The 17,017-nt window shown below is 39.3% G+C and overlaps 1 protein-coding gene across 4 annotated transcripts in view; it reads left to right on the forward strand.

Moving 5' to 3' along the window:
* DPP4 (dipeptidyl peptidase 4) overlaps positions 1–17,017 on the forward strand; it is a 77,514-nt gene that overhangs the window by 17,962 nt on the left and 42,535 nt on the right. For 2 of the 4 annotated variants that reach the window (XM_082395284.1, XM_082395286.1), the window contains exons 3-8: positions 4,164–4,259; positions 4,663–4,754; positions 6,055–6,135; positions 12,003–12,055; positions 12,173–12,245; positions 13,011–13,131. In XM_082395284.1, coding sequence (XP_082251410.1) covers positions 4,164–4,259; positions 4,663–4,754; positions 6,055–6,135; positions 12,003–12,055; positions 12,173–12,245; positions 13,011–13,131 — 516 coding nt within the window. Of the gene's footprint in view, positions 1–4,160; positions 4,260–4,662; positions 4,755–6,054; positions 6,136–12,002; positions 12,056–12,172; positions 12,246–13,010; positions 13,132–17,017 lie in introns of all 4 variants that reach the window. The other 2 variants (XM_082395283.1, XM_082395285.1) reach the window with 1 other exon arrangement.

The raw sequence follows: 17,017 nt of genomic DNA on the forward strand, positions 1-17,017 counted from the left end.
GCAGCCAAAGACCTTCATCTGTTGTTGCACGGGTGCCCTGTCAGGGAGCAATCAGACAAGGAAAGAGAAATGTGGGCGTGTCCTCTGGTGTTTGACAGAATAGTTTGTAACTTGGCAGCAAACTATGAACTTGCTAAAGGTCAAAACCTGGACTTGGGGCTTCCCTGGTGACGCAGTGGTTGAGAGTCTGCCTGCCAATGCAGGGGACACGGGTTCGAGCCCTGGTCTGGGAAGATCCCACATGCCGCGGAGCAACTGGGCCCGTGAGCCACAACTACTGAGCCTGCGCGTCTGGAGCCTGTGCTCCGCAACAAGAGAGGCCGCGATAGTGAGAGGCCCGCGCACCGCTATGAGGAGTGGCCCCCGCTCGCCGCAACTAGAGAAAGCCCTCGCACAGAAACGAAGACCCAACACAGCCAAAAATAAATAAAGAAATAAAGAAATAAAATTAAAACCAAAAAAACAAAAAACCCTGGACTTGGCACTCACGTCTCACAGAACTCGCTTATCTAGATGTTTCGAAAGTCTTCCAGTTTGCACTGCTTATCAAATGGCAAGGCAAAAAACAAGGAACATTTGTTGCTCTGCTTGTTCCAGTTTTGCAGTGGTGTTGTAAAGGAGCTGAGTGAGGGTAACACAAGCCAAGGGTGGCCCGGGCCTTGCACCCATGTCCTGGGCCGTAGCAAGAACACGGCCTGGCATCGGTATTGATATCTGAACATCAGCAGATGGATCGAAATCACGCTGAGCCCATTATGAGCAGAAGGGAGTCTGAATCTGGCAGAGATGATGGGTTTAGAAAGGCTGAGGCCTGATGAGAGGATGAGCCCAGGGACATCGGAGGCGAAGCGGCAGGAGGGGTAAGTGCCCAGCGAGGAAGATCAGCGTGCAGGGCAGCAGGTGACATCACGGGGGGTTTTGTCTCAGTTATTTTATTATTCCAGATTGAAGCGTGTTGTCCTTTAAAACCTGGGCGAATACCCCCATGTGAGATAACACTGTATCTGATCTATATTGTAGGTATGCAGTTCATTCTCACAAAATCAAGAGTCAGTGATAGACGCTTTATGTTGATATGTCTGTCTTATTATAGATATGTATGTCTTAGTATGTGTGGACTGCTGTTATAAAGATAGCAGAGACTGGGTGACTTAAACAACAAACATTTGTTTCTCACAGTTCTGGAGGCTAGGAAGTCCAAGATCAAGATGCCAGCAGATTCAGTGTTTAGTGTCTGGTGAGGACCCGTTTCCTGTGTCCTCACATAGCAGAAGGGGTGAGAGAGCTTCCTGGAGTCACTTTCTAAAGGGAACTAATCCCATTCATGAGGATTAGTACTCATGATCTAATTACCTACCAAGGGCTCCCCCTCCTAACACCATCATATGGCGGTTACGATTTCAACATGTGAATTTTAAGGGGATACAGACATTCAGTTGGTTGTAATATACGTATGTTTGTATAAATTGATCTATTTCTATTTACAGATCTATCTAAACATCTACATCAGCAGATAATATTAGGATTGTGAATGTCTCTTACCACTGATACCTTGATTTGTACTAATTTGGGGATGTGTTTTATGTTCATTTTAGACTAATAGCTCTTGAAAGCAGGGTATTTATCCTTAACAATGATACTCACTTTATAACTATTTTTATATAATAGGATGATTGGATGAATACAAACAATTGAGGGTGTTAGTGAACAAATCCAGATTTGTAATTTTGTAGTCCAACATGAGTTTCAAATATTATTTTCTGTAGCACAATGCTTTACTTCTTATTTAAAGGTTAAACTCAAGGACTGGCTTTACTCACTTGCTGTATTTTTGCTAACAAACACAAATATCTTATTAACTTTCAGGGGAGAAATGCAGGATTGAATTGAAAAACAAAAGCTTTTAAAAGAATATTTTACTTAACAAACTAGGCTTAAACAAAATCAATAAAATAATAAAATAAAGGGTAGCAATTTTATCTATCGAAGCTGAAGGTTTTATAGGCAGAAACAAGACTATGTTATCAGATCAAATCCAAAGAAATAAAATCTTAAGAACATTTTTTGAAAGAGCATTTCCTGTACGAGATCTACTTCTCCACAGGCTGTAAAAAATTAACATGAGAAGGTACCGCTGGCTTTGAAATCCCCGAAAAGAACTGCAGTTATAGGAATGTTATGGTAGTGGCTGATTTGGTGAGTGTATGTTTACACGTACGTGGAAAATGTAGAGAGTGTGGGAAAAGACTTTAGGGTATTTGTCATCAGTGGAGGCTCCGGGATTGAGGAAGAGGAATCACATTGGCTTGACTATGCTTATAGGATGATACCCTACTCCAATCAACAAAAACTTTTTTTGTGTGTCTCTTTTATGCCATACAACTGTGCTAGATGCTAAGGCTGATGAAAAACAAAAACAAAAACCCCAAACCAACGAACAAAAACCCAAAGCTCTGTCTTCAAAAGAATACATGGCCTAGCTGAGTAGATCACACAGGCAGGCATGGAAAAATAATTACCAACACAAGTTAGTAAGTGACAGGAGCCCAATAAGTAGCATGGAGGCAAAAGTCAGAGGCCGAATTGAAGTCTTCATGACAGAGGTGGGAAATGGAGGAGGGAGGCTTGTGACAGATGGAGAAGCAGTTGAAGACATGCCAGGAAGTGGCTTAGGACAAGGAGTAGAGTCAGACAAGCCTAAGAAGATCTGCTGGGTTCAGTAGGCAGATCAGTGTGGCTAGGTTAGAAGGTTCTTGCAGGGAGAGAGTGAAAATAAGCCTGGAAAGAGTCTCACATCAGACTGTGGAGGCTGCAATTGCCAGGCTAAGGAGTCCAAATCTCCCTGTAGACAGTGGGGACTCATTGGAAGCTTTTGAGGAAGAGATCACCAGAATGAAAGTGGCATTTTAGAAAGATCATTCCACTGATGGTGCAGGACAGGAATTGGATTGGGAGAACCTGATGGCAGGGATACCTGGAGAAGAGATTTCACAGGAAGAGTCAATAGGGTTGATCGGTTGTAGGGGATGGTAAAAAAGAGGGAGTCATCAAAATGATTTTCAGCCTTTGAATTGGCGTCTTCAGTAACAGAATATAAAACCACACAAATTTCCTATGGAAATCTAGTTTTGGAAGGAAGACAATTATTTTAGACAGGGTATGTATAGGGTTAGAGTGGGGCAAGTCAACTAAGAAGGCTGAACACAGCATTGGAAATGTAAGCGTGGGTGCAGTAGGCTAAGGTAGTGAGAGCAGATATCGTCATTTATCTAAATGGTAAGTATGCCTGAAGCCCAGGAGCTCGCGTTCTCTGGAGTTCCCTGGAAGGAAAACTGTAGAGAGAGAGGAGTAGAAAGCTGAAGACTAATATCAAAGCATTTCTGCCTTACAGGTCAGTGGAGAAAAATAGAGTCAAAGTAGGAGATGGAAAAATAATGGTCAGAGGGTTAGGAGAAGGACTGAGGTTGTCACACAATCCAAGGGAAAGGTTTCATGTAAACGTTAATCAAATTCAAGGAAAAGTGATGATAGAAACGAAGATCTCTGACCTGGGTGATCAGCATATCTTAAAAGGTCTTTGCGGAGCGAGAGGACTTAGAAGTGGACCTCATGGCCTCACGAAAGGATGATCTAGCCTCGTGCCATCCACTGCATTGACTGGGAAGTTGCCCATTCAAATTGAGATATACTGTAAGCATCAATTACATATCAGATTTTAAAGACTTAGTACGAAAAGAAATAATGTGAAAGATCTATTAATAACATATAAAAACCGACAACACACTGAAATGATAAAATATTTGATATACTGGCTAAATAAAATATGCAATTAGAATTAATTTCACCTTAAAAAATTTTAAATATGGCTACTAGAAAGTGTACTCACACTATATTTCCCTTGGACGTTGTTGATCTAGACCTTCGAAATGAAGCTCACTAATATAGCACCGTGAAAAACACACTCTTGCATCCACTTTAACAGCTAAATGCATTTTTACCCTTTTTCTCAGTCCGAACTCTTTCAAGATGTGTTTTGCATTTTGTCAGTGTATTTCTGTATTTTGTGACTAGTGTATATTGTAGATATCCTTTTTTTTTTTAATTTTATGCGAAACAGGTTATCCCGTCTTACTGAACATTTGGCTCTTTTTTCCAACCAGCAGATGATGCTACAGCTGATAGTCGCCGAACCTACACTCTAACCGATTATTTAAAAAATACTTTTAGAGTGAAGTTCTACACCTTGCGATGGGTTTCAGGTAAGGATTTTTGGCGGAGAGGGGGCTGATTTTTATGGTTATTTTCATTCTGGTTAGGTTGTGGGGCACTTTTATGGCACTGAGAAAATATCCTTATTTTTTTTTAACCGTATGGGAAAGTTTTTTCTACTTAAGGGTGGAAAGGGAGATAAGACAGAAAGAAACTTGAGTATTTCTTTGATATGTACTATAAAAAGTTAAATGTGAATTGAACCCTTTACAATAATGATGGAAAAATGAAGGCATACTAGTGTAATATTCATCAGTTCATGTTTTTCCACCTTAGAAATGCCTTTTTAGTACTTGTGTGAATTTGTCTTAAATTTTTATTGCATGACTTTTTAGCTTATGAAGATGTTTAAAAGCATCTTGAAATACTGATCTGGCCGTTTTCTCTCTTTAGATCATGAATATCTCTACAAACAAGAAAATAATATCTTGCTATTCAATGCTGAATATGGAAACAGCTCCATGTTCTTGGAGAACAGTACATTTGTATGTTTAATCACATAAGTAATTCATGCTTTAAGGGAATTCTGGGGATTTTCTTTTTCATAACCTTTCAAATCATGAGTACTATCATTTCTCATCCTGTTGGACTCTCTCTGCAGCATATGGCACAGTGGATCTTTCTCTTCTTCTTGGAATGCTCCCTGCCTTGGCTACTTTTTAGTCTCCTTTGACGATTCCTCCTCCTCTGCCCATACTCTTACGTGTAAGTGCTCCTCAGGGCCGTGTCTTCACTGCTACCCTCCCTCCTCACTTTGCATGCTCTCCTTCAGCGAATTCCATGCACTTCCACAGCACAGGTGCTTCTCAAATACATGCTTGTAACACTAACCTACTCCCGAGATCTAGACCTCTGTTTCCAACAGCTTGCCGATTCTGGCACATGGATGGCCTGCAGTCACTTTAAACTCAGTGTCCCAAGCTAAACTAGTTATTTCCCCTTCCCTCTCCTAGCAAACGGAAGGCACACTAGTCCTCTTCCTGAGTTCCCAGTCTTGGTAAATAGCGCCCTCCTCAAAGTCACTTAAGCCAGAAACCTCAGAATCCTTGATTCCTCTGTCAGTCCCCTTATTTAGCTACTCAACAAACCCTATCAGTCCTCCCTTGCAACATCAAGTGTCTCTCAGATTTCCATTTCCACGGTATAGTCCTGGTTCGAAGCCTTGGTTAATCTTGTGACAGTATTCTAACGAGTGTCCCTCTCTCCATTCTGTAAATCAGACCACGGCATTGCCCAAGTCCAGGGCTAATGTAACCCCTCCCTTCTCGTCTCATCTCAGCCACTGGGTCACCAGAGCATCTTTGTAAAAGCCAGATAAGATTCTCTCACATCCATGTGCAAAAAGTAGTTCATAGGTCCATTTCTTATATCTAGGCCCTGGCTATTTTTCTAATTTTATGTCTTCTCTTTGTCTGACACACCCTATACTGTATTCAGGTTACAACTAACCTTTAGGCAGTCTCTAAATATGCATGCCCTTTCTGCATCTGGGTTTTTACTCCTGCTGTTTCCCCTCCTGAGGAAGTTCTCTCTGTTCCTGATCCCCACCCACATAGCCATCTTTCCTTCATTAAAATAAATCCTTCCCTCTCTGATTCTCTAACCCTGATCACCACCCACCTTACCTCATGGTCATTTGTGTGAGGGAGTGTGCCCCCTCTTCTAGACCGGAACCTCTCAAGCTACCAGCCACAAGTCTAGAACTGTACCCTCTACACAGTAAGTGCTCAATAACGGCAGTTAAATGGAATCATTCAATTGTTCTTTTTTCTACTTGATTGACAGGATGAATTTGGATATTCTATAAATGATTATTCAGTATCTCCCGATAGACAATATATTCTCTTCGAATACAACTATGCGAAGGTAAAAGAAATGCTTTTTTACTGTGACATTTAAAGAATCCTATGAGTATGTTATTTTATAACTGATTTCAAGTCTGTGACTATTTAGGATTGATACCTAAGTAAAACAGTAGGCGCTAAAAACTCATTCATTCGATATCAAAAGGAGAAATGGTCATTCTCATTCATAAAAGATAAGTCCAACGAATGTTTTAAAAGAAATTCATTTTCAGGGTTTTCAAATACTAAAACGCTAAAGTAATATTATAGATAGATACTAAAAACATAAGTTAATAAGAACTTATAATTTAAAAGTACGTGTACATGTCTGACTCGTACATCCAGTAATAGAACCTTTATTTCCTTTGTCTCAGGTCGACATATATTAAAACTCTCAAGTATTTCTTTAAAAACAGTTAAACTTCTCATCCTCTAGAAGAGACTCTGCACAGTGACTCAGACCACCTCCCAGCCCCCAGGTCCCACCATATACAAACCGTTCCAAAGGGGCGGCCTCAGCACCGGTCATCAGTGCCCTGCAGGGAGCTCTCAGCTTCCTCCAGTTGCCCAGCCCAACATCAGATTCTGACACATTCAGGAAAGGTTACAGCCTAATCACACATCCTTCTCATGTTTAGGGTAGCCGCCGATCGCCAGTGACTTTAACTGCAGCTTTTTGATTATTCACGGATTTGACAACGGTTGTTGAGTATAGGAAGTTTTGAGACATACAGGAAAGATTAAAAACCTGTAGAGAGATTCTGCTCGAAAACAAAATACAAAGCTGGGGATCCCTACCTCTGCCTTTTTTCTCTAGAATAAATAGTAAATACTGAGTGACCTTATCCCACACACCAGCGCTGCTGTATTCAGGCCATGCCAACCATCCCGTACTCCATTTCCCATTTTGGGATGGTGACGCTCGATCATAATATTTGCCCTGATTCATTGTGCTGGGCTCCATTTCCTGGACATGAAGCCTTGCTGACTATGTTCTGCTAAACCAATCCACCAGGAAGGAATCAGAAGCCTAAGCCTAACTTTAACACATCTATTCCCAATTAATGAATTAGTGTTTGTTTAATTCAGTGGTTCTTATTGCTGTCTACAGGTTAAAATCACTTAAGGAGCTTTTAAAAATTCCTAGTGTCCAGGTCCAATCCCCAGATCAATAAATTGAAGTCTCTGGGGTGAAGCTGGCATCAGTTTTTTTTTTGTTTTTTTTTAACACGTAGAGTATTTTAATGAGCAACCAGGGTTGAGAACCACAGATTAACAATTTCCCATGTTAAAGACAAATATATAAAGACTATGAGGTTAAGGTAGAAACAGCAAGGTAAATACCAGCTCATTTCCTATTTAGCCAAATTCAGCAAGTGCCATATGATGTGTACTAATGGATGTATTTCACTGGTAGACCTTAGCTGGACAACCGTCATTGGTAATTTGTATTTGTTGTATCACTGAAGTTTTCATGTGCATTTAACTGCTTTTGCTGTTTTCATGCTGTCCCCTTCAGCCTGACATTCTGCCCTTCTGAACCCACCTCCCACCTCCCTCTCTGCACTCACCATGCTTGGCCAGAGCTTCCCAGCCCTGCCTGCTCCTTAGGATCAATCACCTGGGGGAGTTTTTTTAAAATACAGATGCCTACAGCCTACTGCACACCAACTAACTCAGCATAGCTATGGATGGGGCCCAGGCGTGGGTAGTTTTAAGGACTCCCAAGTGATTCAGCGATCCTAAGTTAAGAACCTTTAAGTGCAAAGCTCTTCATTTTTCTCAAGCATCACTTTCATTCCCATCTAAGGGCCAAAGCATTTGCTATTGCTTCATCCTGGCACCTTCTTCCCCTGCTCATCATATGCTCTCCCTTTTTAGTGATTCAGGTCCAGGCTTTGTCGATGCTACTCTGTTCCCCCACCATTCACTCTCTATCACATTAGCTTACTTTCTTCATACATTTTATTGCCGAGCATTAAATCAAAAGATTCCTGAAATAGAGAACTCTATATTCTATTTTACTTCCCCGAGTATTCAATAGAATTTTCTATACAGCGTAAATGTGTTGACTAATCAACTCTCAAGGAACACATCAAGAACAAAGAAAAGTCTACTTTTATTCCATTTCCCTGGAGGTCTACTTCCAGTGTTCTTTAGATCCTACTGCATGTTTTCTCCATGACTGAGCTAGTGCATTCAGAAAGATCAGTTCTTAATTTTAAGGTGTAGCTACAAAAAAAGGTAAGTGAGTCAGTGAACAAAAACATAAATAATTTTTTAAAAATTAATTAATTAAAAAAAAGAAAACATAAATAAGTAAGTACCATACAGCCTACTATGGATGTTCTCATAGCATCTCGCCTCATCGCTTAACGCTGTACAGATAATAATAGTTGCATCATCTGTGACTTGTTGACAACGTCCAGGAGTCCTGCTAAATACTTCACATTCATTCTCATGCTCCTGAGATTGTGTCTGTCACTATCCTCATCTTCCTAAAGAGAAAATTGAAGTCTAGAAAGAAACTTGCCTGACATTACATATTGGAGACTTGCCTTCGTCCATTTGGGTTGCTATAAACATCACAGCCTGGGTGGCTTAACAACAGAAATTTATTTCTCAGAGTTCTGGAGGCTGAGAAGTCCAAGATCAAGGTGCCAGCAGATTCAGTGTCTGTCTAGGTCTCACTTCCTGGATCATAGTTGGCCATCTTCTCCGTGTGTCCTCACATGGTAGAAGGGTCAAGGGATTTCTCTGGAGTTTCTTTTATAAGGAAACTAATCCCATTCATGAGAGCTTTCCCCCTCGTGACTTAGTCACCCACCAGGGATCCCATCTCCAGAATACCATCAGGCTGGGGGTTAGGATTTCAACATATGAACTGAGGGTAAAGGGGGAATACAAATATTCAGTCTATAGCAAGACTTGAATCCGGGTTAGAAGACTCCAAAATTTGTGCTCTTAAACATGATCTTTCCTGTCTTCGTGCTTGAACCTCTTTCTGCTATGATGCTTTTTTGCCCTTCTCTGTGTGGCAGTCCTCTGCCACTGAGACTCAGTCCAAGAATCACCTTTTCCATAAGCCTCTCTCCCTCCCCAGTTCCTAATTTATGATTCCTGCCTTTCCCCACCCACCTCCATTGCATGCTCTGTGATTCTTTTCTTGTAGTTTATGTCTCCATATCCCTCATTCAACTATGAGCTCCTCAAAAAGAGGGAGCCTGTCTTATCCAGTAATGCCTAATCAAGAGGATAGGTGCCAATGTTTATAGCCTAAATAGACTGATAAGTCTGTTTCAGAAGATGAAGTGAATATACAAACATCTTGGATTTCCCTTTACAACCCATGATAGATCTGCCACCCTGAAATGATCTCAAAACTTCTTAAATCTCTTAATATTTTTAGCCTGTACCACAACTTTTGGCTCTAGCGAGTATTATACTCAGAGGTTTTCCAGAAACAAGCATGGAGTGTGTCAGAATAATCCAGGATTCAAAAAAGAATGTTATGACTTGCAAAAAAGAGGAGACAATAAATATTTGTTGACATGAGAGGACAGGAGGGTGATAAATGATAAGTGGAAATATTTTTCAAGATTAGGGACCTGACGTGTCTCAGCTCTGCTAATACAGCTGGGGGTCTTGGGCTACCTATTTCATCTATTTCAGCCTCATAGGTAAACTTCGATTATTTTAGTTTGGTCTGTTTCTTGAATACATACTATGTGGCTTGTGCTAGACCAGACTCTGGGTATTTAAAGATGAATAAGACACAATTTCTTACCTCCAGGAGTATGGTAGGGAAGACAGACATACAGACAAGTAATTTTGAAAAAAAAAAACTTTAATTTATATATGTATCCACATATAAACATAATATTTCATAAATGCAAATCTGTGATCATATATTTAAAAAATCTTCAGTCTTATTTTTTACCATTTTTTCTTGGCTCCCTACTTCTCACCCCTCTGCCTTTTCCCCAGGTATCCCATGTTGAGAATCTATTGTATACCCCTCCATATTTTATATTTGTTTCCTTATTCATATAATTCTAGGAAGATAGAGATTCTTTTTAGTTATTGTTTATTTTATAAAAATAGAATCCTATTTTCTGTAAATTGCATTTCTCACTCAGTGGTACCATGTGGAACTTCTTCCAAGTCATCTGCTATGGCTCTAGCTCATTTATTTTTGAATTAATAGACTTTATTTTTTAGAGCAGCTTTAGGTTTACAGAAAATGAGTGGAAAGTACAGGGGGTTCCCATATACTTCCTCACCACACCCCCACCTCACCTCCACCCCTGCTATTTTCCCTATTATTCACATTTTGCATTAGTGTAGTACATTTGTTACAATTGATGAGCCAATATTGACACATTATTATTAACTAAAGTTCATAGTTTACATTAGGGTTCACTCTCTGTTTTGTACGTTTTATGGGTTTTGACAAATGTAGAGTGTATAATGACTTTTATCTGTCATTATAGTATCATACAGAGCATTTTCACTTTTCCTAAAAATCCCCTGTGCTCCACCTGTTCGTCCCTCCTTTCGCCCGAACCCCTAGCAACCACTGACCTTTACTCTCTCTGTAATTTTGTCTTTTCCGGAATGTCATGTGGTTGGAATCATACAGTATGTAGCCTTTTTAGATTGGCTTCTCTCACTTAGCAATATGCATTTAAGTTTCCTCCATGTCTTTTCATGGCTTGGTAGGTCATTTCTTTTTATCACTGAATAATATTCCATAGTCTGCATGGACCATGGTTTGTTTATACATTCACCTGTTGAAGGACATCTTGGTTATGTCCAAGTTTTGGCAAACATGAATAAAGCTGCTGTAAACATTTGTGTGTAGGTTTTCTGTGTGGGTATAAGTTTTCAGCTCATTTGGATAAATGACAAGGAGTTTGCTGGTAAAATTATTTGAGCTGGGAGTTTTCTTTGTACAGAGGTTATTTATGGATTCAGTTGTTTATTAGATGTAAAACTATTCAGATTCACTCTTTCGTCTCACTTTTGATAACTTGCTTTTCAAGGAATTTGTCCTTTTTTCTAACTTTTTAGATTTATAGGTAAAAAACATTTAAAATAAGGTCTTATAATCTTTTAATGTCTGTAGAGCCCATTGTGGTATCCCATTATTCATTTCTGATATTATTCATTCATACTCTTTTTCTTACTCTATGTTAGTAATTTTATTAGTCTTTTCAAAGAACCAGTTTTTAGCTTTGTTGGATTTTTCTCTATTATATTTTTTCTATTTGATTACTGCTTTTACCTTTATTATTTCTTTTCTTCTAATTTCTTTGGATTTGGTTTGCTTTTCATTTTTTAGCTTCTTGAGATGGTTATTTAAAATATTGATGGTACATGTATTTCAATTTTAATACGTATTGCCAGGTGGCTTTCAAAAAATCTGTAACACTTTATATTGTCATGATCAATGTAGGAAAGTAAGCATCTCTCCCCATCACTACCAGCAATAGAATTAGAGATCTTTAAGATATTTTGCCAATAAGATGGTTGAAAAGGGAAAATTTGCATTTTCTTAAACAGGTGAGCTTAACATTACTGTGGTAAGTGCTGGGAGTAATGTTTGCACAGGAAGTGACACCTCAGTCCGCTGTGGTCCTGGGAAGTCTCCTTTGCAGAGGTGAGGCCAGAGAAAAGTTATAGATGAAGTCCAGAGGAGTTTGTACTAGATGATTTCTGAGATATTTTCTAATTCCAAAATTTTAAGGATCTAGATAGGGAATCATAAGATATAAAATTTGAGAATTATACAATGTTATATGGCTTTATCTCTCAGCTGGGCTCCTATAGCAAGTGGTCAAACTATCAAAAATCACAGAAGCCTGAAATGTTTGTTTTCTTTTGCAGCAATGGAGGCATTCCTACACAGCTTCGTATGACATTTATGACTTAAATAAGAGGTCAGTGACTTCCTCCCAAAATCTGTTATGCTTTTCTAGTATAATAATAATTTAAAAAGAAAAGAAATTCCACTGTGATTTATTCACTTGGAAATATTTCTCTTTATCCTTTTCCAGGCAGCTAATTACAGAAGAGAGAATCCCAAACAACACACAGTGGATCACATGGTCACCAGTGGGTCATAAATTGGTTAGTGAGTCTCTCCCCTTGTCAGAAAAATAATGGCTCAAATCTCTCATATGCAGAAGCTGCTAACCATGATACAGAGCAGATACTTAGGAAGCCAGTATGTCACTATCAAAGAGAGTTTTATTGCCTAAAATAATATTTTATTAGTCTAACAGTAAATACAATTCCTGAAAGTTTCTGAACTACTGTTAGAGAATTGTTTATTTACTGGGAAAATGTTCATTAAACTCTTAAATTCTAATTCTGTTGCACTTTGGTTTTTGTTTTGTTTTGTTTCTTTTGAGGCATTCCTGCTTTCTGATAGTTCTGTGACTTTCTCTACGTCACTATAGATACACCTTCATGCGCTATAGTCTTAGGAGAATGTCAGAAGTCCAGAAGAATCTAAACAGGAAGACAGACTGTTTATCTGTAGTTGACTTCACCCTCTGGGCATGCAGCTGCCCTGCATCTACTCACCTTCCCTGGAGAGATATGCATAGCACACATCATGCTCTAGAAGTGGTCAGTCTTCCCAGGCTTCGCATACACTTTAGTATCCAAGTAACGTGGTTGTGAGCTGCTTCTTGGACTTCTATATCTATACTTATAATTTAAGAATGTGAGGGGAGGGAGTAAATGACTCTTCCTCCTGCTCAATGGAATAAGCTTAGGTAATCATTACACTTGCATACCCATATTTTTTGAGGATAAAATAATTGACACGTTTTTAAAAATCCAGGATGAAATATATTATGTATCAATCTTTTTTTCCAATCTTTCTAGGCGTACGTTTGGAAAAATGACATTTATGTCAAAAATGAACCAAATTTGCCAAGTCAGAGGATCACATGGACCGGGAAAGAAGATGTAATCTATAATGGAATAACTGACTGGATTTATGAAGGTAGAGACATTAAAGCTCTTTCAAATCAGAAAATCGGTACATTTTCAAAAACAGTTAAAATGGGGGAACATTCAAGGGCATTCAAAATAAGTTGCATTTTAAAAATGTCATCAAATCTCCTTTAGCACTCATAACACCAGGTTTCTCATAGACCAAGAATCTCTTCACAGTGCCTACTGCTGCTACATTCTCACTGTCTCTTCAATGATCCTATTGTCTTTGCTCTACTGCTACAAAGGGCCTTTCTGTGTAGGTGGCTTTTCTGCTTTACTGGGGCATAAAAGCTTCCAGATTAATATCAGATGTTTCTCGAACCGGGCCTACCTAACCCGGAAGTTACTAAAGAAAACGAAATACTCCCAGAACATTCCAAAAGATGATGAAATATTGTCTGGAGATTGGGGAGTCAAGGGTAAGAAAATGCCTTTTTTTAAAGAGGATTTGTGTTCATTGGAACTTGAAGAAATTAGCATTTCCTGTTTCTAAAGAAGAAAAAAAATAATTAGAAAGACTTAGGAAAAAATGGGTTCAAAAAACAGAACTGAAAAAGTTGAAAAGAATGATTCTCTCTTTAAGGATAAAGAGTTTTAGAAAATATTAGGAAGACATTTTTCATGTCTATAGTTGCTAAGGTAAAAAGCATTTTGAGGCTATTCCAAACCCTTCACAAGATTGCCTCATGCTTATTAAAGACTCATCCTTATTTTATCCTGTTACTTCTTCTTCATACTTAAAAAAAAAAGTTTTTCTTCATGACTTAATTTCGGTTCTTACTAGTTCAAATCGAGTTCAGTTAAGTGGATAACATTATAAGAACAACGACAGGGCTTCCCTGGTGGCGCAGTGGTTAAGAATCTGCCTGCCAATGCAGGGGACACGGGTTCGCGCCCTGGTCTGGGAAGATCCCACATGCCACGGAGCAACTAAGCCCGTGAGCCACAACTACTGAGCCTGCGCGTCTGGAGCCTGTGCTCCGCAATGGGTGAGGCCGCGACAGTGAGAGGCCCGCGCACCGCGATGAAGAGTGGCCCCCGCTCGCCGCAGCTAGAGAAAGCCCTCGCACAGAAACGAAGACCCAACACAGCCAAAAATAAATAAATAAATAAATAATAAATTTAAAATAAAAAAATAAAAATAATAATAATGATCTAAAAAAAAAACAACAACAACAACAGAAAACACTTTAAAAGAAAGATAAATTCCCATGGCCCAGAAACAAGTGTTTGATTAAAACTTACAATGAAATTTACTATCACTTGTCACTTAGATATTGAAAAACATCTTTAACACTTGTTGGACAGCACAGCACAACCTCCAGGATCCCCAACGTGAGCTGGATAAAGCCTCTTCCCAAAGCTGTGACTGACCCTTCCTCGGGACAGCTGGGCAGCTCTAAGATAAAAACACTCCAACACTAAGGTTCTTTCTAAGGTAGATAATAGCTGGAGGGATCTCATTTTGCCTGTTCATGACTAAGCCATTCAGAAGCAGAAGAATGGCTTCACAGTTCCAATGTGGGCCTGTCTCTAAAAACGGGACTTTAGTCCCTACAGGGAAATTCCTACAATTGGTTTTGGACGTTTACGAATGCTCCATACTTAGAAAAGGGCACACCTGCTTCTCCACATATCGGATCACCTTCCTATTGGAGCCACCCTCTCCACTGTAGCCATGAAGACCTGTTGGGATCAAAAGAGAGTACATTTTGAGAATCTGTAGATTCATAAGTAAATGGACAAACAAAGCTGCAAGGTCTAAACAGGGCCACGTGCCACACTGGGGAGGGACACTCACAGAGGAGCCTGTATTCTGGGACTTGGGCCGCCACCCCACCCTGGGTCCCCAAATAGCTTTCTCTCTCAATTTCTCTGTTTTCACTTTATTTTATGATTTTCTAATTGATTATTATTTTACTTTAGTTAATAAGTGTTTTCTTTTTAAAAAAAAAATGATAATACTTTATCTCCTAGGATGAAGTTAATTATGTTACAGTCACTTTTGAGTATGAATGTAGTTTACCTAACCCAGAGCTGAAAATGAGAATTTTGGTGAGATGAGAGGGGATAGAGAAGGAAATAATTTAGGAAGATGGAGCACTCCTTACCCCCCTGAGGCAGTAGTGTTGACAGTGGCGGGGGGAGGGGGTTGTGATTAATTCAGTGCAATTCACATTGAGTGCCAACCACCTACAAGGTGCTGTGCCAGGTGCTGGGGACACAGAGACAAATGCTACCCAACTGTTGTTCTCAGGGAATTCAGCCCAGAGAGAGACAAAGAAGCCAACAAAAACTGTCATGGAGTGAATTAAGTATCCTATTAGAGGGAGGAAACTAGGTCCCAGGGGTACCTAAGGAAATTCAGAGTGAGTGGCAGTATGGGAGTTATCACAGGATGGTGGTGGGAGTGCCACAGACACCCGTCGTGTTCATAGCCAACTTCAGGAAGGGCTGGATATCTTTTCCTTCTTTCTTTGTTCTTCTTTCTCCTTACCCATGATCCCTTCATTCTTAGGACTTTGAGGTTGACCAGAGTAGTTTTATAATAATGGTTTTGACACATCATTGATATGGAAAAATGTGTTCAGTATTCTAGTAAGGCAGAAAGAGAAAGACAAATACCATATGATATCACTTATATGTGGAATCTAAAATATGACACAAATGAACTTAGCTACGAAACATAAACAGACTCACAGACATAGAGATCAGACTTGTGGTCACCAAGGTTGGGGGGTGGGGGAGGGATGGATTGGGAGTTTGGGGTTAGCAGATACAACCTATTATAAATAGAATGGGTAAACAACAAGGTCTTACTGTATAGCACAGGGAATTATATTCAATATCCTGTGATAAACCATGATGGAAAAGATAAATAAATAAATAAATAAATAGATAGATAGATAAAGTGTTCAGTATCCTAAATAACTACTAATTCAAGACATAGACTCCTACCTGCCACCTGTACTTAAAAATGATTTTACAAAGCATTACCTTGCTGTCATTGAATTCATTTTATGGAATTGCATCTTGATCTTAGATTAGAACCAATGGGTGGAAGCTATAAGGAATGAGACATGAACTCAGTATATGAAGAAGTTCTTAGTGAGAAACCCCCTTGGCTCAGAATCACAAGGCCTGCCTTCTTGTCTCTGTCAATTCACTCTATCTCTCTAAACCTTAGTTGTCCTCTCTGTAAAATAGCCTATGCATAGACTCACCCAGGGTTCAATTAGATAAGTGTTTTGTAAATTCTAAATTGCTGCATAAATGTAACTGAGTGATATACGTAGAAAGCAGTCAAAGGGGGAGCAGGCTGCCTGATCAAGTAGAAGGTTTTCTGTTACTAGAAGTGCTGAAATAGGCAGGAAGGAACGGTAGAAGATGGTCTCCAAGCAGACAAATCTGGATTCATTCTTGATTTTAACAACTATTGGTCATGCGCTCCTGAGTAAATTACTTCCTCGCTTTAAGCCTGCCTGCCCCTTTGCTCATCTGCACAAGGAGTTATTGTGAGGATTAACCGAGGTAATAGATGTCAGTTACTTATCAGTGTATGGTCAGCAGGCATTAAGTGGCAGCCGCTCATCATTATGATTATTATATTTTATTATTATTGTTATTTTTATTACTGTTACTCCTACTACCATTACCATTGTCGTAATTGAAAATAAGCATTTGGAAGCAACTTGTCAAGAAGTCATAAGAATCAGAAAAGTGATTGGGATAAATGATTTCCTAACTCTAATATTCAAGTTTTTATGCTTTTGCTTTTACCTTTCCTCTTGCAGCACAACATGAAATGTGTGGATTAACTCTGTGTAAAGGACTAGGAGGCTCCATCAAGTCTACTTGAATCCTCTATTCCCAGTTGGTAAAAGAGGTTTTGA

Source organism: Balaenoptera borealis, assembly GCF_965194805.1.
Source record: "Balaenoptera borealis genome assembly, chromosome: 6".
NCBI classification, from domain to species: Eukaryota; Metazoa; Chordata; class Mammalia; order Artiodactyla; family Balaenopteridae; genus Balaenoptera; species Balaenoptera borealis.